General features: G+C 39.2%; 1 protein-coding gene across 1 annotated transcript in view; it reads right to left on the reverse strand.

Moving 5' to 3' along the window:
* Positions 1–348: 348 nt before the first annotated feature.
* The window catches only part of LOC149256628 (10 kDa chaperonin 1, chloroplastic-like), a 37,410-nt gene continuing 13,974 nt past the window's right edge, over positions 349–23,784 (reverse strand). The window contains exons 4-7 of the mRNA XM_089460803.1: positions 1,357–1,422; positions 1,205–1,252; positions 889–918; positions 349–740 (exon numbers count right to left, since the gene is read on the reverse strand). Of these exons, the coding sequence (XP_089316929.1) occupies positions 672–740; positions 889–918; positions 1,205–1,252; positions 1,357–1,422 (213 nt within the window). The 3' untranslated portion in view covers positions 349–671. The remainder of the gene's footprint in view (positions 741–888; positions 919–1,204; positions 1,253–1,356; positions 1,423–23,784) is intronic.

Raw genomic sequence — 23,784 nt, forward strand, 5'->3', positions numbered from 1 at the left:
AGTATATAGGTGGAATAGACTTGGCCAATTGCCCAAAACGCATAATATCCTACTAAGAGAAATATTATGTTCTAAACATTGGCCCGAAGGTCCACAACATAAAATATGTATGGGCAAAGTTACACTGTATATGCATCTCCTGCACCGCACATTGCATGAAGCAAATGATTTGCAAGTATGAAGAGGGTTCATGGCACACTCTATTTTCCACTCCAACTTGGAACGAATTAGCCCTCAGATTTACTGGCACAAGCTTTGCTTGTTCATAAAAAATCACAACATAATAACTGTACAAGGTCTCGGGGATCCAAAAGAGACGGAACAATTTCTAACAATAGCACCCACAGATTAGTAAATAGTAAACCTGGAAGAAATGCTCGCCTTCTGGTTTAGCTTTCTTAAATCAAGAATGAATACCAGCACTCATTTTCTGATAATAAAAAAACTAGGATCAGACCTTTGGTACAAAAAGGTACTGAATTAAATAGCGTCGGACCCTTCGTACGAAAATGGTCATTTAGAAAATGGAGATTTTATTAACTTCTTTAACATATAATGACACTAGCTAGAACATACTACAACGGGCAGTTATACAAAATCATGTTACAGTCTTTTGCATGTAAAACCCAAACATTTGTTCCAAGAACATGTTACGGCAATGACGATAATTGTTACTCGACCACTGCCAATAAATCCCCTGCACGGCAAAAGCAATGCTTTTCTGGTGTGCCCAAGTTCACCTACAATTGACATTCCACCATCTCAACACGGAGAAATATCAAAAGAACGACCAAATACCAAAAGGTATTTCATTGTTCTGTGATGCCTGCATGCAAATATTGAACAAGCTCTAAGATCCGATACAAAAGCGAAAAAAGTAATACATACCTCGTAGGCATTTATATCTGAGAACATAACCTGCAAGCACCAATAATTATATTAAATCTCTGATCATGTTAGTAAATGAACCTCTTTAGTTTTGTCGGTTGGGTTTAGCTCGGGTGGTTGGCAGGAATGATTGTTATCCTCCCCACCCAGAGTCAATCCCAACAAGTAATATGATGATGTTTGATAGAAGTAACATGATGATGTTTGATAGAAGTAGCATGAACCTTCTTGTCGAATTCAAAAGTCCCTAAAAGACCAAAACATGTATATTCTCATGAACAGATTTTACAGAAAAGCAAACAAACAAAAACATCACCTTTTTCCCTGCCTCGATACTTCCGGCCTCTGACCCTACTGAAAGAACCTGCCACAAGAATCAGCAATATCAATCGAAGAACTGCGTTCCATCAGAATCATCCATTCTGCGTTAAACTACAATTCAATGACATAGAAATGTAGAGGCCACACCTCCCCCATTAGATAGTGTTCAAATTTCACTGCTGCTTTGGGCAATAACACACCTCCAGCAGATTTCTGCAAGCAAAATTATTCGAACCAACTAAATTCAATCATTCAAAGATGTAAAAACAAAGCTTGAAACACACTATGAAATGGCCAAATCGTTCAATCATAACACTGCATTCAGACGTTAAGCAGGGCAAAACCAAAATGCACCACCAACCAAATGATAATAAGAAAAGCTCGAGTGCTTAGAAGAGATGGTGTACAGTAGTCAATGTTTGAGTTATATAACACTCAACAATCTACCCTAATCAACTGAAAGCAGATGGTGTGCAGTAGTCAATGTTTGAGCTATATAACACTCAACAATCTACCCGAATCAACTGAAAGCAGAAAACCTACATAAATTTCAGTATTCAATGTTGTAAGCAAAAGTTCGGATGCTCATTCTAAGTTTTTTTCTCAACCTCTTGTTATTCCACATATTGGTTTAGAAAATCACATGTATGTTTTAAGTTCCAACCCCCAATCTCAGCAAAAACTTGATATTAAAATCGAAGTTCGTGTAGTTATATTGATTCTGTGAACATTTTAAACATGGCTTTCTTCAAATGAAGCCTGCATAAATCCCAACTACTATATACAAATGTCAGGGTCAATGGCATTTATCTCAAGCCCCGAATCAACTGAAAGCGGAAAACCTACATAAATTTCAGTATCGACATGTATGTTTTAAGATCCATCCCCCAAATCTCAGCTCAAACTTTATATTAAAATCTAAGTTCGTGTAGTTATATTGATTCTGTGAACATTTTAAACATGGATTTCTTCAAATGAGGCCTGCATAAATCCCAACTACTATATACAAATGTCAGGGTCAATGGCATTTATCTTAAGCCCATAGACACCCCTTTCCAGAAATACAATTAATTCAATATTCCAAAAGACCATGATATGCTAGAGCATAGACTTGAAAAGCATAATAGATTTCAATGAAAGAATCAAGGCGAGGTCTGCAACACACGTAACAAACAAGTCTCGTTTTGTTTGTTTGCATGTCAAATTTAAACCAAATCACAAATGCACCATAACTAATGAGGATAAGATTGTGTAACCATGATGATAAAATGGGATAGATTCCCTTTTATAATTTAAATCGAGCATAATAATACCATTAAGCCCAAGAATCATACATGGCCATTAAGATACGGTCTAGTTACATGTCAGTGAAATATTTTTGAAACAAAAGAAACGACTGGAGGCTGGTGTGAATCACAAATGAACCTTCGATTCCTGTAATGTAACCCTCGACTCTTGCCTCAAGACAAGTCTGGATTGAGCAGGGACAAATGCCAGGGTGTCAGTGTCGGGCAGAGAAAAAAAAAACCAGCGTCGAGCTTTGAATACTACGTGTGCTGTTGAGGAAATTTGAATGAAATCTAATCTAGCATCAGGTGGATCCAGTGGAAATGAAAACCATGCGGGACAGGTGATATGAGTTTAATTTTCTTTTCACTTTGCCGAATCCCTGGTCGAATTTCAAATTTTCAACAAAGACACATAGTTACAGGTTAATTTATTCACCTCGGAATTAGGGTTTCAGATAAAAGTTTAGGATCGGTTTAAGATTCACCAAACTAAGGCCAAATTTGTTTGGAGATCCTTCAGATTCAACGTTTTTTTAATTTCAAACAAAAAATGTGTTTAATGCAGTGACACAGGATTACATCATGGTCAGGCCAGTCAAGGCCATACAACAAAATTAAACCAAGAGATTGTGTGGTAGATACTCATCGAGTGTAACAAAGCCCTCAGAGATGGCTGCACATTTGAACCCTAGGGCAACTCCCATATACGCATGAGACCCAAGGACCGTAGTAACCAGATTTGACTCTTGGACTATGCAGATGGCTATTTTGCCAGGAGGAACAAATTTAAAATACACTCGTGATGTAGATATTGTAAATATTTTGTACAAGTTCCCAGTACGGAGCCGAAGTCTAAGGCCCATAGAATGATAAAGTCTTGTGTTATGATATCAGTGATTACCGTGATACATGAACTATGTATAAAAATGACAAAATGAAATATAATATAAAGTGCATATGATGGATGTCTTGCTAGGAGTCAGAAAGGCCTTTGAATCAGCGAGAGGGATTATAATGTAGTGAGAGAGAAAACACAGGAATTTTTCCTTTTGCCACGAGTAACAATAAAGAATTCTCTCCTTTAACTTTGGAATACTTGTCCTTAGCCCGGAAAAGTAATTTGACAATTTAAAATACAATCGTGATGTAGATATTGTAAATATTTTGTACAAGTTGCCAGTACGGAGCCCAAGTCTAAGGCCCATCTAGAGAATGATAATGATAAAGTCTTAAGTATCATGTTAAGATATCAGTGATCACCGTAATACATGAATTATGTATAAAAATGACAAAATGAAATATAATATAAAGTGCATATGATGGCTGTCTCACTAGGAGACAGAAAGGGCTTTGAATCAGCGAGGGGTTATAATCGAGTAGTGGGAGAGAAAACACAGTTTTTTCCTTTTGCCACGAGTAACAAAAAGAATTCTCTCCTTTAACTTTGGAATACATGTCCGCCTGGAAAAGTAATTTGACACCTCCCATATGCATGCAAAGCTTCATGCAAAAACTGCACCGTCCATTTGGCATTCTTTTCTGTTGGATAAGCTCGCCCTCCCATCCAACTGAATCTCATTTTTGGTCCTATCGGGAGAATGGTATGCTATCATGGGCAACAGGCATGACTGCTACGTAGAAATCTGAACTTATTGGAAGAATGGCTGCCACAGAGTAAACCGGTACTGGTATTGAACTGTAAATATGCCAAACATTTCCCAAATTCACCAGTGGTTGCCCTGGCAAACAAATTTTGTAAGGCTGCATTACCCTGCCAGTTCTCCGAGCAAGATACCAGCAGCCTAGGATCCTCTGATAGAATATTTACCCGGACAATGAAGGATTTCATGAAATAGTGTAAGCACAGAAGGGGAGTGCCCGAGCCAGGTTTGAGAGGTGTCTGAAAGGAAATATGCCTGGGCATTGATGAAGTCTCATTGAGGAACCTCAGAGGTAGGTGTTAGATTTTGGCAAAAGTTCTGCAGCACTGTACACAGTTTGAGTCAGATAGGGTGCCTGTAGGCAGACTTCACCCTTGCTGTTTCATAGCCTGGCACCAGGGTGGTATCCACGGCAATACCTACAGCTGGGATGAAAATCATTCCTATGCAGTCAGTCTCCTTGTGCACAGCTTGATGAAAAAAAAGGTTTTTACATTTAATTGCATTATACAATGAATTATTTTATAATGTTTAATAGTATGCTATGAATTAGCCTCAAGGGATAGCTCAAGGGATAGCTCAATTGGTCAAGCCCCCGTTGCTAAGTACCCTGCCTTTGCTAAGTACCCTGCCTTGGGAGGTCACGATGTCAAATCTCCTCAACCTCAATGCCCTTGGGGTTAGGCCCGATATATTAGGCCGCCTTTGGTGGATCTCTGTGGATTATTGCCCGCGGGCATAGCGGCCACTATTGCCCGCGGGCATAGCGGCCACTATTGCCCGCGGGCATAGCGGCCACTCAGTGGCCGCAAACCATGGTTGCTTGACAAGTTACTAAATAATATTACAACCAAAACGAGTAAAAATTAATTTCAAAAAAAAAACTTGAAAAATAAATAAATAATTATTCTAAATAAATAAATAAAAAGAGTATGCTATGAATTATGAATGTTATGTGAAAATGACAGAATGCTATATGCTTAGCTGTTGTGAGCTTGCATATTGCTATGCATTTTATGTTAATGATGAATATCATGCAGTTAGATTTGTAAGCTGTAGTTGAATGAAGAATCGTAGAATTGGAGTTACGGAAATGGCATATAGAATCAAATTTCTGTCAATGCATATCAAATTCCACACATAGTATGCATCAAAACTGTGGTAAGAGTCGTTGGAAATTCTGGATGGAAACCCAAATTGATTTACAGTCAGCAATCAGACTGGTTATACAAGAAAATTTTGCATTCGGTAAAGTGGGTACCCTACTGGAATCATGAAGAGAAGGGGCAGGTACACCACAAGGGTACTTCAAGAAAATGCTGAACATATAAGCAGTAAATTGGGAAATATTGCATATGAAAGTACTAACAATATTCAAAAACCTACTCTACACAGGAACTTCATTTGAACCATAATTACAGCACCTCCTCTATATAGCTGAAACAACGATACTCAAGGGAGATCTTGAGAAAACAGTTGTTGCAATAGGTATGTCGTATGCAACATTAGTTCATCAAGCAAACATGTAGCATCAAGACATCACGTATTACAACAATATCTGAACCAACATGTTCCACAGATACATTTGTCCACATGAACCTATGTAGTACCAATTGAGTTCCTACCACAATCAGTCAAACCAAGTCTACTAGCTTAAACAGTTTCCCATTCCAATTATCATGGGCCAGGAACTTAGTGAAATATTTCCATCTACCTTGGCTAAGTACAACAAAAACATGCTTTCTTTCTCACATAGAACACGAAATCAATAAGATTTTATACTATTGCATGAGCCTAGCAATTTGCAGTGCTACTGCTACTGAAGAGCTCAAGGACATTATCTATATTAGAACAATTTCGGAACCTTGCTTTTGTGGATTGTTTCAGATATCACTTCTCTGGATCTTGAATGTTTATCTGTAAAGGTGCCCTCACTGCTCTACGTCATAGACCACTAGCACCCTTAAATTATAAAACTGCGTATTCAACATTTGGTCTCTTTCTAAGAGCAAAAGGCTAGATGGATAAAACAAAACGACAGAATTTACAGCTGTTGAGAGGACTTTAATGAAGTACACAAGCAAGTACCATAATACCAACTTCATATAGGTGAAGCACATAGATGGGTGTATACAAAACGATGTGCATGCACTAAATAAGACAGTAACAAAGATGGGTCGTTAACCAAATTGCCCTGGTAAATCAATGAATGAAGATACAAATAATGGCCATTGAGAAGACAAAACTACATGAGTTGTGATATAACTTTTTAACTAAACTCGTAAACTCTATGCTGGAGCAACAGTTGCTTTATTAAACAGACAACTGACAATTAACTAGGAAGGTTCTGTCCAATACATGGATGAAGTATAAATTGTAAGAAAACAAAAATCATAATCAGTTGGTTTGTGACATAAAGACCATTTGGGTGAGAATATTGAAACACCATTCCATCAGAACCAGGGTATTGCGGAAAGGATATATTCACAAATAATGGGTTATAAATTTGAGATTACTGTATCGCATTGTAAAAAGGGCCTATTTTATGTTGCATTTCAATTATGAGAAATGTAAAATGTGTAAGTAGAATTTAATTGACTAGATATCCAATTGCCCAATATATAAAACTGATAGGCTAGTTGTCATGGCTAGTTAGATGTATGATGTCCAACTAAGAATAGACAAAATCCTAACAGACCAACCTGAGGTATTAATCAGGTTAGTCCAAAGCTTATCAAGATGTGGCCAAGAAGTTTAAAGCTACAATCAAACAAAAATGACCATCCCTGAAGCAGAATGACTCATAAAATAGGGGCAGGATGATACTTCAAGTATACATTTGCACCTAGCCCAGTTATTGCCATTGCTACTGCACCGCTGAATTGTAATCCATCAAATGTGTAGATTATGCTCACAAGCATCAAAGAATGCCTGAGAATCAATTTCTATCCATGAAGCCGGGTTTCAATCTTCACATTAAATTGTCTCTAGTTTCTAAACAGCAGCTACGAACCATTTAACTCCAGATCTATCAAGCACCAAGAGGGATCAAATGACTCAAGGTGTAATCTTTTTCAATGGTGCAAAACTTGTGAAAAGCTTTGCACCTTGAAGGATTTGATCCTATCATGGCTCAATAGAGCCAGGGTTAAGATGGATCTAGGCTGGTTATTATTATCAAGGTATATTATTTTTAAATATGAAATGTCAACATGATGTCAGCATTACACTCACTCACTCGTAACACAAATCCTAGGCTGCAGAATGCACCTCTCAGCTCAGTTATATTACACACACATATGGATCTGAACTAGAGTGTAACCACATACAAACATAGCCCAATGGTTGGCAAATAACTGCAAAGTTCATGCCATAATAGTGGAAATCGACCTACACATAAAATGATCCGGATTTAAACAAGAACGCAACAAATGACAGATATAACCATAGATACAGAGATGCAGCAGAAATAATACTTCATTTCATTAATGTAAAATACTGATATATGCTTACAAACAGAAATTGAAATAAACTAGCTCGGGCGATGGTAGCTTATCTCTAAGGAGAGATGTGGCGGCTACATGCCTCTGAACTGCGTTACAATGAAGCTCAAGGGCCTTTTCATTATTGAATAATAAGAGAAAACCCTAAACAACCAAAACCCTAACCCGAAGAGATGTAACACCCAAGAGTTTATGGGCCCCATTGGGGTTAGTTGGGCAGCCAACTTCTCGAGGTCGTGGCTTGGTCATATTATCTCCGTTTGACGCGCATGATACTGCATTGGAAAGATCTCTAATGATTTTATTAAAAAATCATTGGTAGTAGATTGCCAAAAAAACGTCATTTAGGGCCTCAAAATGGCCCTAGAAGTTTAGGACCCAAAAAACTACTAAAAATAGTAAATTGTGCTACAATTAAGGAAATTGAAAAACCGAAAGAGACAGTTGTGGGCTAAGTCACCGGATTCGCCGTTTTTTATCCATAAAATTCGAAATTCGGCGTATTTGAAGGGCAAACGAATAAATTCGTTCGAGTTCGCCATTAAATTCAGCGAACTCGAATTTCATAACGAATTCGAATTTCAGCCGAATAAAATCGCGATTAAATTCGTTTTGATACGTTTAAATTCGCCTGAGCTGATTAAATTCGTGTTTTTTTTCGCGCCCGCGGGTTTTAGTTAGGTTTCATTGACTCGGGTTGTTTTCGACTTTCATTGCCGCCGCTGGTCATTGCAATTTGCAGACGCATCGATTAAATTCGTTTTTTTCACGCGTTTTACGCTTTAGGTTGCGGCCCGGGGGTTTTACAGTTCGATTAAATTCGTTTTCGAGCCCAGCTTTGGACGTGGTGTGATAGCCTTTGGTGCTTAACTATAAAGGGTACCGTCGTAATACGAATTTACAATGCAACTCAACTGTCCACGATACGTCGATGTGAGCTTAGTGCTACTGGTGGTTTTTGCTGCACTTATTCGTCCGTGAAAAGCATTTCCCATTTCATACTATGGTCCTTGTATAAAATATAAAATGTGGTTAACCATTTTCATTTAAATGAGAGTTTTGAGAACGTTTGTAATTTCATAGAATATATTATAATACAATATATCTTAAAATATGTTTTAGTATAATAAATTTTCATTAAGATCCAAATGGTTTATTTTATTTTTATTAATTTTCTTATATTTATTTTATAAGAAGATAAAATATATTGCAGTTGTTTTATTTAGGTGATTTTTTAGGATTTACCAAAAATAATAATATAAACCTATTTTGAATAGGTACTAAAACCTACAGGGTGTCAGTAAGTTGTAACCACAAAAAGCTCAATTCGATAGATTCAAATTGCTCATTGTTGTGTGTTAACTCTTAGCTTTTTTTTTTAATTTGAGTTTGGAAACCTTGTATCACCCATATTGGACAATGAAAATTCTTTAAAACTATTTTTGTATATTTTTTTATGCCAATCTATCTTTAAAAGATTGAATATTTTAAGATTCAGATGTATTTTATTTTTTGAACAGTTATGAATGGTTGCTCACAGGACTTGCTGGTAGCTGCCATACCATTTCTCATATGCATATCTATCTTTAATATACATTTTTTTTTCGAATTTCTATATGTCGAATTTTATCGACAAAATTTTAGTTGCCGAACTTTATTCGAATTTCATGGTCGCCGAACTCAAACTCGAACTCGAACCTGGTGACTAAGGTTGTGGGGGTCCAAGTGGGATAGGCGGGTGGCCATCAACATCCACCTGGATCATTCCTCCCCCATTAGGAAGCAATGGTCCCCATTGTGTTGAGTGCCTCCATGAGATGGGGAAACTTTTGTTGAACTTGGTCCCTAGTGAGCTGTTCTGCAATCTCTGATGTGTCCAATAATGGTGGGAAGCACGGTCGAGAGCGGTCCACATTGAACACTCGATATAAGCCAAGGAATGGGTGAATGTTGTGCTCCAAATCATTGTTTTCCGCAACCTTGGTAATGGTGTAAGGACCATATCAGAGTGGTCTGAGCTTCCGATGGGCTCTTGTAAGGCGTTCTTTCTACAAATGCAACCAGACTTTGTTGCCCACTTAAAACTTGTGTGGCACCTAACGCTGATCATGGCGCTGCTTGTACTTGGAATTTTTCACAAGGGAGCATCGATATATCGACCTGTTGGGTAGAGGTGCTCCGGGAGTCGGATCGAACGAATGCTTGACCTGACAGTGTAACGATACCCCTTGTCAGTGAGGAGAAGATTCCCTGTATCCTTTCATGATCGTATCCACCTGCTTTTGCTACATGGAGGAACCCTTCCCAGGGGCCAATCGATGTGGCTATGATCTTCCCCTTACTTTGAGAGTGAACCAGGAAGAAAATAAATTTCCTAGTCTCGGAGATGATCTTACTGCCTTTCTTAGCAAAGATCAAAGAAGTGGCGATAGGTGGGGCTACCTCCGGTATCCTGTATAATGTATTACACAAAGAAATAATAACAGCATGAGGCCTTGACTCATACACAACATGTCGCTTCCACAAGTAGGGCTGGCCTAATAATACATGACAAACATCAAGAGGTGCAACATCACACAATACCTCATCTGTGAAGCGCTTGAGGTTGTAGGGAAGGCATCATTACTGGCGGAGTCAAAGATCTCGTCCTTGGTGAAGCCACCCGATGTTGGACAATTGTGGGTGTGGTATGGTCAGTATTCTCAGCCGCTTCACGACCTCTGCTGAAATGAGGTTCTTTTGGCTCCCACTGTCACCAAGGAATTGCAGCGGCGAAACCTTCACCCACATTTGTGAGTGGAAAAGACGCTCCCCCTCCTCTGGATCTTCGGGCTCATTCTTTTGGATCTTAGCGGTGGCAACAGTGATGCTAGGCTCCACATCAATGATCTGCTTCCCTTTGTCATTCTTCTTATCGGGTTCTAACTCAAGGTTGAAACATGCATCTGATTCTGAAGCCTTCAACTCGGCCACCAGCCACTTCTTGGTCTGACACTCACTTGTGTTATGAGTGGGGCGCTTATGGAACTCACACCACTTTCCTATGCCCTTCTTTGACTTTGTGGTGTTGTTCTTTTCTTGCGGCTTCGACGAGTTGTCTTGGGTGCCTTGTCTTGGCTTTGTCCTTGGTTCTGTGGTTTGGGGAAGCCTTTCTCGTGCTTCGGATTCACAACTCCAAAGTCTCACTTGTTTTGTTTAAACTTTTGCTCGATCTTGACAACATATCGGTATGTCGTGTCGAGTGATGAAATGTCCAAGAACTCCATCTCGTCCTGGATGTACCTGTGTAGGTAGTCGCGGTATTTGAGTACCAAATGCCGCTCAAAATCCTTGATACCCAACTTTGTGCGAAGTGTATGAAAAATATTGGTAAACTCTAGCACGTCTTGGTCCCTTCCCTGCTGCAGTGTGGTCCACTTTATGTAGTTATCCTCATAGCGTCCGACAAGGTGGTACTGCTCCTTGATGGCATCCCGGAACAAATTCCAAGTAGGTGCGGCTAAAAACAGTGAGGTTGTACTCTCATCCTTCTACTCGCAGTAGGTTTCCCACCAGTGCTTTACGTGGGGGGCAGCTTTGAGAAGAGCAAAATTAATCTTTTCCCGGCTGGAAAAATCATGAATAGAAACATATCCTTCTAGCAGATTTAACCATTTATCTACAGTGGCTGCATCTATCTGACCCTCGAATATGGGAATATCAAAGTGAACTTGTACCGTAAAAGGTGTGGCACTTCGGAGTAGCTGTTGGAAGTAGATGTGTTGCCCATGTATAGCCGCTGAAGGATCTAGGCAAAGTTGTCCATCATCGCATTCGTACGTCGCTCGAGGGCTTCTTTGAGCAAAATTTTGATAGGATCTCATGCCCCCTCGTCTTTCTTTTCATCCGCCATGGGAAGTCGTCGGGATTTGTGAGACTGGTATTGCAAAGGTTCGACTAGTTCAAGCCCTAGCTCCTTATGTCCCAACCTCGTTGGGGACATGCAAAGAAAAACAGAGAAAGAGCAGACCGCTCTGATACCACTGATCCGGATTTAAACAAGAACGCAACAAATGACAGATATAACCATAGATACAAAGATGTAGCAAAAATAATACTTCATTTCATTAATGTAGAATACTGAAATATGCTTACAAACAGAAATGGAAATAAACTAGCTCGAGCGATGGTAGTTTATCTGAGGAGAGATGTGGCGGCTACATGCCTCTGAACTCCGTTACAATGAGGCTCAAGGGCCTTTTTATTATTCAACAATAAGAGAAAACCCTAAACAACCAAAACCCTAACCCGAGGAGATGTAACACCAAGAGTTTATGGGCCCCGTTGGGGTTAGTTGGACAGCCAACTTCCTAAAGTCGTGACTTGGTCATATTATCTTTGTTTGATGTGCATGATACCCCGTTGGAAAGATCTCTCTAAGGACTACGACGGAAAAGACAATTTTATCAAAAAACTCGCTCACAGTAGATTGCCAAAAAAACGTCATTTAGGGCCTCAAAACAGCTCTGGAAGTTTAGGACCCGAAAAATTGCTAAAAATAGTAAATTGTGCTACAATTAAGGAAACTGAAAAACTGAAAGAGACAGTTGTGGGGGTCCAAGCGGGATAGGCGAGTGGTCACCAACATCCTAGATCATAAAATAATCATTTACTGAACAAAACAAATTTGATATGTCAATAAAATTAAAAATTTATATGGTTGTTGCAACAATTACAATTCTAAGTTCAACACTTGAACACCCAACTCACCTTCCCATATCTGCATCCATGGACATAAATGTAGAAATAGACATTTTAGAATGATGGAAAGGGCTTGGGATAATTATAATGATATTCTACAGAATATTTAAACCTGCCATGTAGAAGACAAATGATTATTAGCAGTTGTTAAAAATGCAATCAGAAGATGACCCTCTGCTTGAAAACAATGTTTACCTCGGGTCCCTGTTGAACAAGGACCCAAGTCTACTTGAAGATGATGATCAAGCCAAAAAGAATACAGAACCTCAACAACTGGCACTCAACTCTGTTGTTTTTTCATTTTGTGGAAACACCATTGGACAATTTTTGTTTATACTAGGTTACAATTAAAAATCATTACTACAAATATGTTGTCTTTCTATTAATGACTTATATGAATGACCATTGATGAAATGTGTTGTTTTTATGATTTTGGAAGCAATCTTCAATGTTGAATGTCAATTGATGAATGGATTGGTTAACAATGGATTGATTTGAATCTAAAAACGAATCTAAATATTGTAGATTTACAATTTTACATTAATTTCGATTCTTTACCTATGTTGTTGTTGAGCATGCATGTAACTGACCTCCAGATACAATCCCAAAAGATGACCTTATGCTTGAAAGCAATGATTACCTCGAATCCCTTTTGAACAAGGGCCTAAGTCTACTTGAAGCTCATGATCGAGCCAAAAAGAATATGGAACCTCAACAGCTGGCACTCAACTATGTTGCTTTTCATTTTGTGGAAACACCATTGGACATTTTTCGTATATAATTGGTTAAAAATCAAAACTTGTAATGACCAATATGTTGTCTTTCTATTAATGAATTATAAGAATGAATACTGATGAAATTTATTGTTTTCTGACTTTGGAAATGTTACCGCTCAAACTAACAGGGGGCTCCTAAAGGGAAAACCGCTAGATCAAAGGCAACAATGGAGACTTAGCCCACTGTAACCTCAGCTAAGGCTCCCTACTCTTTACAGACTTTCACCAATGGGAGGAGACCCAATGTATGGAATGTCACTTGTGAAGGATGAATCAACAAAAGGATGTGAAGTGACCTTAATGATCATCTTCCTAAAAGTAGGTTAAGAATGGAGCTTGCTTGCTCTTCAAACAAGGTACAAAGTTTCTTAAGAGGTAAGGATTTAGGGCTAGGTTTAAGGAATGTGTCTTGTAAAGGAGTTTCCCAATCCCTAAAATCCTTATTGAATTTGATTTCCCAAGTGGTTCTTGCAGAATTAACTTTTCAAATGTATGGGACCACACAGGACCATGTGGACCTAGCCTAGGTTAAAACAAGAAGGGGAAGGATCAAAACAAGAATTTTCACTTAGAGGTGTCAAATTGATCCTATGAGGTACTAGCTTAGGGAACACCGGGGCAAAGTTTGATCTCAAAGCTAGGGCTTGGGATATCTCACACTCCCACCATCAAAATTTCTTCAAATTTGGAGGAGACCTTGAGGACACACCAACGCAATAGAGGCTAGGAGATTGCACTTTTTCTATGGCTACTTTGTCGGGAAAGCGATGCCCTTGGATCAATGCCTAATTCCTTTTGGGGATATGGAGTTAGGAAGAATTGTGAAAAAGGATCTCAATTCTAGATCAACAAGGCTCTATGAGCAACTTCATCCAATGTTAGGGCAGAAAAAGAAAGTGACCCTAAAGCGTTTATACTTTGCTTGCAAATGAAGATGGCTTATCAAGATAACTTCGATCTCTAGGACAGTTCGTTAAATAAGCATGGCCCATACATAGAGATATGCTATATAGAAAAATAATTCCACAATGAAGCAGTAAATGCATGCAGCGATTAGCCCTAAAATAGCAAAAATCTCATCCATGCTCCAATTCATCCTCCAAGAAAGAAATGTGAAATTCTCAACAAAGAGAATGATCCAATCCAAGTGATGATACAAAATGAATTCATGTCTCTCCTATTTATACACTCATTAGGAGTTTGAATTACCTAATTTGAGCCTACATTAGCCCATCAACTAAAAATAATGTGCAAATAACTATTTATTGGTGACAAGCCCACCAAACTAGCTCATAAACAAAATAACAAGCCTCCCAAGAGGTCGAATAATCAATAATGCATGTCGTTGGGCTCTCTAAGAGGCCTAATGAAGTCCATAAGTGCCAAAATGATGAGTTGGAGTTCCAAAAGTAATGGACAAGGGGTTAGCTAGGCAAAGGTAAACCAGGTGCATCTTCCTTGTCCAATAGGTGAATCTCGAGCAATCTCTAAACATCTTTGGGGATCCATGGAGTGTTGCCTACTATCGTGGAGACCCAAGGCTCTCAATGCACACCCTACATGTGCCAATGTAGCCCTTTGGAGGGTTAGGACCCCGTATAGGGAGACTAAACCCAAGATGGAGACCATCTACAATCCTACATAAGATCCAATGTGTTTCCTAACCTTCCAGTACAACAAGTCATAAAGGAAATAGAGTAAAAGAGCTTACATACCATGGACAACAAGTGGGGACTTCATAATGGTATGCCCTTCCATAATGTGCTTTCGCATGTGCTAATGTCTCCAAGCTCCAAATGGGGTTAACCAAGTATCCCGTTAGGTGGTTTCTACTTCTAAAGGGGATAATATGTCTGAGGTACATCCTTTAAAAGGTGGTGGCATGTGGCAAAAGATGAATGGAGTAGGGAATGAAAAGGGGTAGCCCTGTGCCACATGTTGGGGTACAAGGGTAGCTAGTAAAAAGGAAGCCCACACTTCGGTATATAATGTATAGGAGGGAGCAATCATTGTACATGAGGTGCCTCGGCCTTGATTTTTCCACCCTTCTTTATGTCTTTTTCCTTTTATGATTTTTCTTTAATTAATGGGTAAGAGCATGATGTGTGAGATATAGCAGTGGATATCGTTTTTAAGGTAGGGCAGTTCATTGCCCAGCGGGAATTGGGACAATCATGGTTTCCTAAATGATAAAGGAGGCTAATCTAGGGCCTGTAGGAACCAAGGTGATGACCATGAAGATGTGGTGGAGCTCATGTATTGGCTTTTTCCCACGTGCTAAATGTGCTTGTCCTGGCCATCTTTTGCATTTTGTGGTACATTTCCTGTTGAATGTGGCCAATTATACTTTTACTTTTCTTTTTAACTGCATCAACCTTTGGGGCGTCATTCCAAGCTTGACCCAAGGTGTGGGCAAGGGGAAGGGGAGAGCTAACGCTATGTCGACCCAGTTGAGGAATGTGGAGCCGAGTGGGAGAAATGATGTATGGGGTTATAATGAGTCGAAAGGGGGCAAATATATGTGGATGAGGGAGCGGGACCACACAACCAAAATCAAGGTTTCCCCTAAAGTAACATCCCTAAAGCCAAATGGTTAGTAAAATAGATCCCACGAGACTAGAATCCAAGGTTAACATCCAAAAGCGGTCTAGTGGACGAGCACAGACCTAACCCATTTTTTCCGTCGAATCCCCCCATTAATCCATGCTTAGAAGTATCCATGATAAGCAAACTACAATATTCAAGTACCAAATGACAAGGCATACCTTTAGGTTCGAGAGGCCCACCTTCAAACATACAATCATTGGCGGGTGGGTAAGGGACCACATCGCTGGCTCAGGTGGCAGAGAAATGGCACAACGAGCTAGTTGGTGGCTGCAAGAGGTTGTTGGCTACCGACTAAGGACCGTCTTGGAGAAAAAAATTCTCCTAGGGATATCACCCACAAAATGGTGGGTAACAAGAAGCAATGTTCAATGGTGAATGAATTAGTAGACAGTGGATTTGACTCAAAACAAAACTGAATATTGTTGATTCTCAATTTTACAATTTTATATTTATTTCAGTTATTTTTCATTCATTCATTCGTACGTACATACATACATATATGGTACAAGTACCCTCAAGAAGCAATGTTCAATGGTGAATGAATTGGTAGACAGCGGAATGATTTGACTCTAAAAATGAAATTGAATATTGTTGATTCACAATTTTACAATTTTATATTTATTTCAATTATTTTTCATTCATTCATTCATATGTACATACATACATATATATGGTACAAGTACCCTCACATACCCACATCCCATGTTTCAAAAAGTATTGTACCCATATCCTAACAACTTGGGACAACAGACAATAGTTCTCTCTCTCTCTCCCCCCCTTATATATACATATTTTATACATACATATATATATGGTACATGTACCCTCACATACCCACATCCCATGTTTCACAAAGTATTGTACCCATACTCTAACGACTTAGACATCACTCCACACCATAGTTTTAAAACTCACACTCAAACTTCGATTTGGCCCCCTATCAACTCAGGTTTCAAATTGGATTCTATGACTCGATTTTCCCATATCCTAACAACTTGGGACAACAGGCAACAATTCTCTCTCTCTCTCTCTCTCTCTCTCTCTCTCTCTCTCCCCCCCTTTATATATAGATATTTTATACATACATATATATATGGTACATGTACCCTCACATACCCACATCCCCTGTTTCACAAAGTATTGTAACCATACTCTAACGACTTAGACATCACTCCACACCATAGTTTTAAAACTCACACTCAAACTTCGTTTTGGCCACCTATCAACTCAGGTTTCAAATTGGATTCGATGACTCAACTTTCAACTCAAATTCAATGACTCAACTTTTAACGTATATTTGACTCCAATCATTCAAGCAAGTTTGGTACCAAAGTGACACAAACCAACCCCCCGAAGCCAGGTTGAAAGCCGACTTAACTCGGTGCCTATCAACTTGGTCAATTTAACTAGTTACAAATCAAACCAGTCTAAGTTTTAAAACTATGGTCCTATACAGACCCCTCTGCAATGTGCACTCTCATTGATCCTTCCCCTTGCTTTCACCTCAAGGCCTTCAAATTTTTCTGTAAACCTCCTCTCAGAGATAACCATTTAGGAATGCAATATACATCACATGTACCTCCCAATTAAGAGGTTACCACTGCCAACAATCACCTACTAGAGATCATCCTTGTGATTGACGCATTAGTTTTAAGGAATTGAATTCCCTCTCTTTAGAAATACCCCGTAGAAACCATTCAAGCCAAAAAAGACATTCACATTATATTTCCTTTCCAATGCCCACTTTGATATCATTTCGAATGATTTCCTATACAGTTATAAACATTCTACAAGAACTCCTCAATTGTCTCACAACATTCATTGAAGACTCGTCAATCTCAATAACAATAATTGACCTTTCCTTATCCACTAAGTAAACCATCAACTCCAATTCACCAACTAGAAACAAACCCGTCGCCTTAGCAACAAACTTAACCATCATTCCAATTCACAAACCAACCCCAAAACGACTACCTCAACAATCAACTTAGGTAGGGTCTTCGACCTTTGGAATTCATGGAACACCATAAATGTACTCTCCAATGTGGACATGGCCTCAAAGATCATAAGACCTAAATCTTCTAATGCCTTCACTATAACCTTAAAAAATACATCTTCGACTTTTCATTTTCAACCTTGGTTGTTTCTCCTTCAATATCAACGCATAGATATTATAGCTAAATAATCTCAAATGCACCACTAATAATTGGTTCCTAGGCCAAGCCCTAATGCACCACTAGTAATGTCCTACAGTAACCTAATTCATACCCAATTCTCGACATGTATAACTGTATCCATCGCCTCAGTTCAAAAACTATCAAATTGTCAAGTCATGCTTGTGCAATAATAAACATCACACACTCATCACAATCATCAAATACGAGGACAATTCCCCAAGCTATTATTCAAGAACAGTATGCAACATCCACCACCTTCAAGACTAAAACCATATTTGGACTACTTTCTCTTTTGCACTCGGTTCAACGCTTTACGGATTCCCAACTTGACAAGGATCCCTTTCCCTTTCTTAGCTATTGCTCCTTGTAGCACCTCTCTTCAAGCTTATTGTTGGTTCACAGGGACTACTCATCTACATCAGTTAACGGGTATCTTTGTAGGCCACCTACCTTCATTCAAATACTGTGACACCCACAATCAAACCCTATCAAATAAACAATTGACACCCACAATCGAAGCCCATCAAATAAACAACAATTCAATAGAATCATTAGAGAGGACATCACCGAACAACATATTTGGGTTACCTGGATTGGACCACCACCTAAGCTAAGCCCCAAGATAGCCTTTTATGAGAAACACTTCTTTGAGTTGAAAGCATTGTTTTAAAACTCTGACTCCGGTTCGGAAACGGCCGCGGGTCGTCTCCGACTCCGACTGGGTATCGACTCGTCGGGTTTGATTTCAATGACTCGGTCATTGTAAAAAATACATTAAATATTTATTTTTAATTTAATTTAACTAAGAAAGAAAGAAAAATCAAAAAATAAAACAAACCAAAAAAATAAATAAATGAATAAAAAAAATAAAGATTTTCATTCATGTTTCCAAACACAAAGCTTTAAAATATAGAGGGAAGACAACATATGATCAAAGTAGGCTCATGAATATATCCATTATATCAAAATGGCACCCAGTGCACTGTCCAATACATATATGAATTCCCAAGAAGCTCCTTGTTAGGGTCCTATAATTTATAGGATCAAATGATGATTGAATGATTTCTTTCAGTATTTCAGATTGTAAATAATATTGCATACTGCAAATGATTTCAAAAAAAGATATATAAATGAAAATAAAAATAAAAAATGAAAAGAGGGTATATAAATAGAAAAAATAGAAAAAGAAAAAGAAATGATAAAAGAACCCCACAAAAAATGAATAAATGTGAAAGTGATGCCAGTTGAAGTGCCACTGATAGTCCAATAATTTTGTAGAGAATAAATTCATGAAATTGTGTGCAACTTGTTTAAAATGCCACAATACTTCTTTTTGTTTGAAACATACAGTTTAATCATGTTCAAACAAATTTCAATTTATGTCAATTAGATTAGAGTGAATAACTTAGCCAAACAATGTAATCTTGGCTGAGATTAGATAGGTAGAATAGGTGAATAAATTAATCCAACAATTTAATCTGGATTAATGCAGTTGTTAGATTAGTTTAGTTGTTTGAATAGATATTTTTAGTCCTTTAAAAATGGCAAAATAAAACAAGGTTTGCACTTTTAAATGCACCCTAATTGGTTTAAGTTACATTAGTTTAGGAAAATCGGATTTATTATGTAAATGGTTAATATGGTCATTTGTCCAAAGTTTGGACTTTATAGTAAAAATATTCCCCGAGATACGATGTGGGACCATTGGCGATAAACCTTGTACATCTTCCTATGCCCGATCACGTTTACCTTTATATCTGTAGCTCTAAAGCCTTTTCGGACCCCCCCGCTGGGTTTCTCTTTAACGACGAGGGGGGGAGCAGGTCCAAAAAGCAGTTTCCCCCGTCGCTATGTGTCATTGCCTCGTGATTTCAGACCTGCCCTCTAATACCATAAACAACTCTGACCCCCTCCAAAAACCGGTTTTTCCCATCGCAACCCACTTTCCCGATTACGTCACCCCCCACTTCCACTCAATCGGCATTCCCCTACCACCATGTATCCCTTCCACCTATCACTTCCCGCCAACGAGCCCACACCTCCATCCACCTATCCCTTGCCGCCATGTCGACGACCATTACACTTTTTCATTGGGACTCCCTTCCGTTGCCTCTGTCTCGTCGCTCGGTAAATGCAGTTTCCAAATAGTCGTTTGGCTAATGGTCCCCCTCCATTTACGAAACTATAAAGCTCGATTTTCTCCCGCGATCACGTTCTATTATCGCTTTCCTACTGTTACACTGCTCCCAAGCCCTTTATTTCTTGCATATCAACGACTATTCATAAAGAATTTGTCTCCTAGCTTTTCCCGTGCAATTAACCGTGGTCCTCTACAATTCTCGCCTGTCAGCCTCTCCAATTTCACTCTGTTATCACGATGGCCCCAAAAACTGCAATTGTGGTAAACCCCATGCTCACTCCCCCTATGGATTTAGACCACATCCCCCTGGCTGACTGAGATTACAAAATTGTCGAGAGACAGTGTGAATTCAACCTCTTCGAATTACATTGTTGGTTTCGTGACACTTACCTTGACTAGTATGACAAGATTAACCTCTAGCAGTCTAGACTACCCATGTTCGTCTTGCCCTAGTCCTACTACCCCCCATTGGGTTTCTCTTTAACAGCAAGAGGGGGGCGAGGTGGTCCGAAAAGCGGTTTCCCCCACCGTTACATGTCATTGCCTCATGATTTCAGAACCCCCCCCCAATACCACAAACAACTTTGACCCCCCCTTCCGAAAAGCGGTTTTTCCCACCGCAACCCGCCTTCCCGATTACATCACCCCCGAATTCCACTCAACCACTATTCCCCTACCGCCACGTATCCCTTCCACCTATCACTTCCCACCAACAACCCCGCGCCTCCCTCTGCCTATCCCTTGTCGCCACGTCGACGACCGTTACACTTTTTCGTTACAGCTCCCTTCCGTTGCCTCCGTCCCATCGCTAAGTAAATGCATTTTCCGAACAACCGTTTGGCCAACGGTCCCCCTCCAGCTATGAAACTAAAAGCCCAATTTTCTCTTGCAATCACATTCTTTTATCACTTTCCTACTGTGACACTGCTCTCGAGCCCTCTGTTTCTTGCCTATCAACGACTATTCATAGAGAAATTGCCTCCTAGCTTTTCCCGCGCAATTAACCGTGGTCCTCTGCAATTCTCGCCTGTCACCCTCTCCAATTTCATTATGTTACCACGATGGCCCCAAAAACTTCCACTGTGGTAAACCCCATGCTCGCTCCCCCTGTGGATTTAGACCACATCCCCCTAGCTGACCGAGATTACAAAATTGCCGAGACACAGTGTGAATTCGACCTCTTCGAATTACGTTGCTGGTTTCATGACACTTACCTTGACCAATCTGACGAGATCAACCTCTAGCAGTCTAGAATACCCCTGTTCGTCTTCCCCCAGTCCTAATATTTCCCTGAATTCTTCCTCAAGTGTCATGCCTCTTATCTCTCAAGTAAGAGGGCTATCATCTCCCCTAATGGTGAAATCCTTTTCACCATCACCTCTGAAAGTATAAACCAAATGTTGCAAGTCCCCTATAGTGACTCTCTAACTCCCTTTTCCCTTGAAGCTCTTGAAGAAATCTATCAAAAACTCACCTTCCCCCAAAGAGCCAGAATTTTCGAGGTTTTCTTGCCGGAAGATTTTCAACTCCCCAAGAAGACTCCCCCTTATCCCTCTTCTATTTCCCCCAAAGAACAAGACTTATCTCTGTCTTGTCCTACCTACTTGGTTACTTTTCAGATGAATGGGTAGATGAGCCTATTTTAGGCTTTCTATCCACCCTTTCTACAGAAGGACTATCAGTCACCTTTGACTATGGTCACTTCCTTGCAGATATAATTCATGAATAATTCCTTTAGTTTTTAACTGAAGGAATGTTCGGATATTCTTCCATTCTTATGCACATGTTCATTTTCTTCCAGACAGACAGGTTTCCCTTGGCAATGCAGAAGCTCAATCAGCAAGGAATACAGTTTTAAAGAGTTTATTGATCAGTTTGTGCATCCAGCAACTTGTTTGCTGAGTGGCCAACAGATTCCAAGAATCAGTGAAGATATGATAGATATTTGGCCTACAATACAAATCATATTTGAGCAAAACTAATTGAAATATCTACTGAAGCCACTGATCAAAAAGGTCAAAGAGGTGTTGACTAAGAGAAATTTGATGAGGCAGCTTGAAGAAAAGTGTCAGATTCTAGACATTGGCGTACAGAGATTCTTCAACAAGCTGGAAGCCCTCTACAAAAAGGGACTTCCTAATTTATTAGTAATAAATGATAAGCTTAGTACATGGTTCGATTACAGTGAGAAATTAATGACCAAGGCTAAAGACAATTCCAAAGTTACAGGAGGAAGAATCAGCATGACAAGAAAAGCATTCTTGGAAGCGTTGGCATATGACCTGGACATTCAGTATGAAATTAAACACATATTCATTTCCAAACCAACATTTGCTAAATATACTGAAGTGGATAAGGTTTACAAAAAGTTATTGAAGACAACTATCCCGAGTGAGCAACGCTGGGATAAATTATGCGAATTACTGGAGTAAGCAAAGGATTTGGTTGTACAGCTCAGCATCAACAGCACAGCAGGATTCGAAGGGCCAGACAGTCAGCAATTCCACAAATTTAGTGCCAACACTTCAGACAGTTCAAATTTTCCTAAATTTTTGTAATAAGTTAGATAGATTCAGTTTAGGAATTCCTAAATACATCCTAGTCGGTTTTGACAGGATATTTTGTAAATATCTTATAAATACTTCTCTTTTAGAAGTATCAAGGGTTGATTTTTGCATGGATTTTTGCATTCCAGAACGTTATTGTACTATTTTCATTTGATGGGCTGATCAGTAATAAAAAGGACATTCTTCACAGGATTCATGTGTTAGACTATCTGGTGATGTGCTTCTTTCACTGTTAATGTGTTATTACTTTGTTTCCATGCTTATGTTTTCTGAAATCTGAATTATTTTACAGAAAGTTGATGAACATAATTTGTTGAAAAATACACTCTGCTTCTGGCTATAGATAATTTCAATGTTTTCTTCTAATATCATGTTAAGGAATTCTTAATTGCTCTTTAACTTCTATTGAACTTATATCTTTTCTTCCATTCCATTTCACTTAAATATAAAGGATCCATTTAGTTTAGCTACCTTGCCCTATGAAACTCCTTTTAAAATTTGAAATAGACCCTTTTTAAACTGTAGACTCCATAGCCCAATGGAAGGTTCAGGCACTTAATCAACCAATCAATTTAAAACCAAACTTCAAACACTCATAACTAACCTAATATCTAAATACAACAAAGTTAAATCTCACAGAAAGAGCCCTCTCTGAAGCTAGCAAGGCTAGATTCCAGCTTCCAAAGTGGTTTGTGGTTACCTTTGCGATTTTCTTCTGCAATCTCGAAAAATTACAGAGTGCTAACACTCCTCACTGCTGCTCCAATTCTTGCCCAAGACTCCTCACTGCTGCTCCAATTCTTGCCCAAGACTCCTCACTGCTGCTCCAAAAACAAACTCCACAACTCTTCATAAACTCCTCACAGATTCTCACACAATGCAATGATATAGTTGTGAGGAAATGAGAGGGGTTGGGTAGCTTTTGTAGGGTTGGGAGAGGTAAATGGACCTCAAAATAACCCTAAGGCAAATTAGAATTGTCTATGCGTTCCACTTTTCCCCCAAAAGAAATTCACTGGCAATGCTTTTGCGTCGGTGACTGAGTCGATCGAGTTAACTCGAGCTCGACCGAGTCGATCGGGTTGTTACCGAGCCGCCCGAGTCAGTGAACAGCT

The sequence above is a fragment of the Pinus tabuliformis genome, chromosome 7 (assembly GCF_031772625.1).
Source record: "Pinus tabuliformis cultivar Carrire ecotype Pingquan chromosome 7, CPIR1, whole genome shotgun sequence".
Classification (NCBI taxonomy): Eukaryota; Viridiplantae; Streptophyta; class Pinopsida; order Pinales; family Pinaceae; genus Pinus; species Pinus tabuliformis.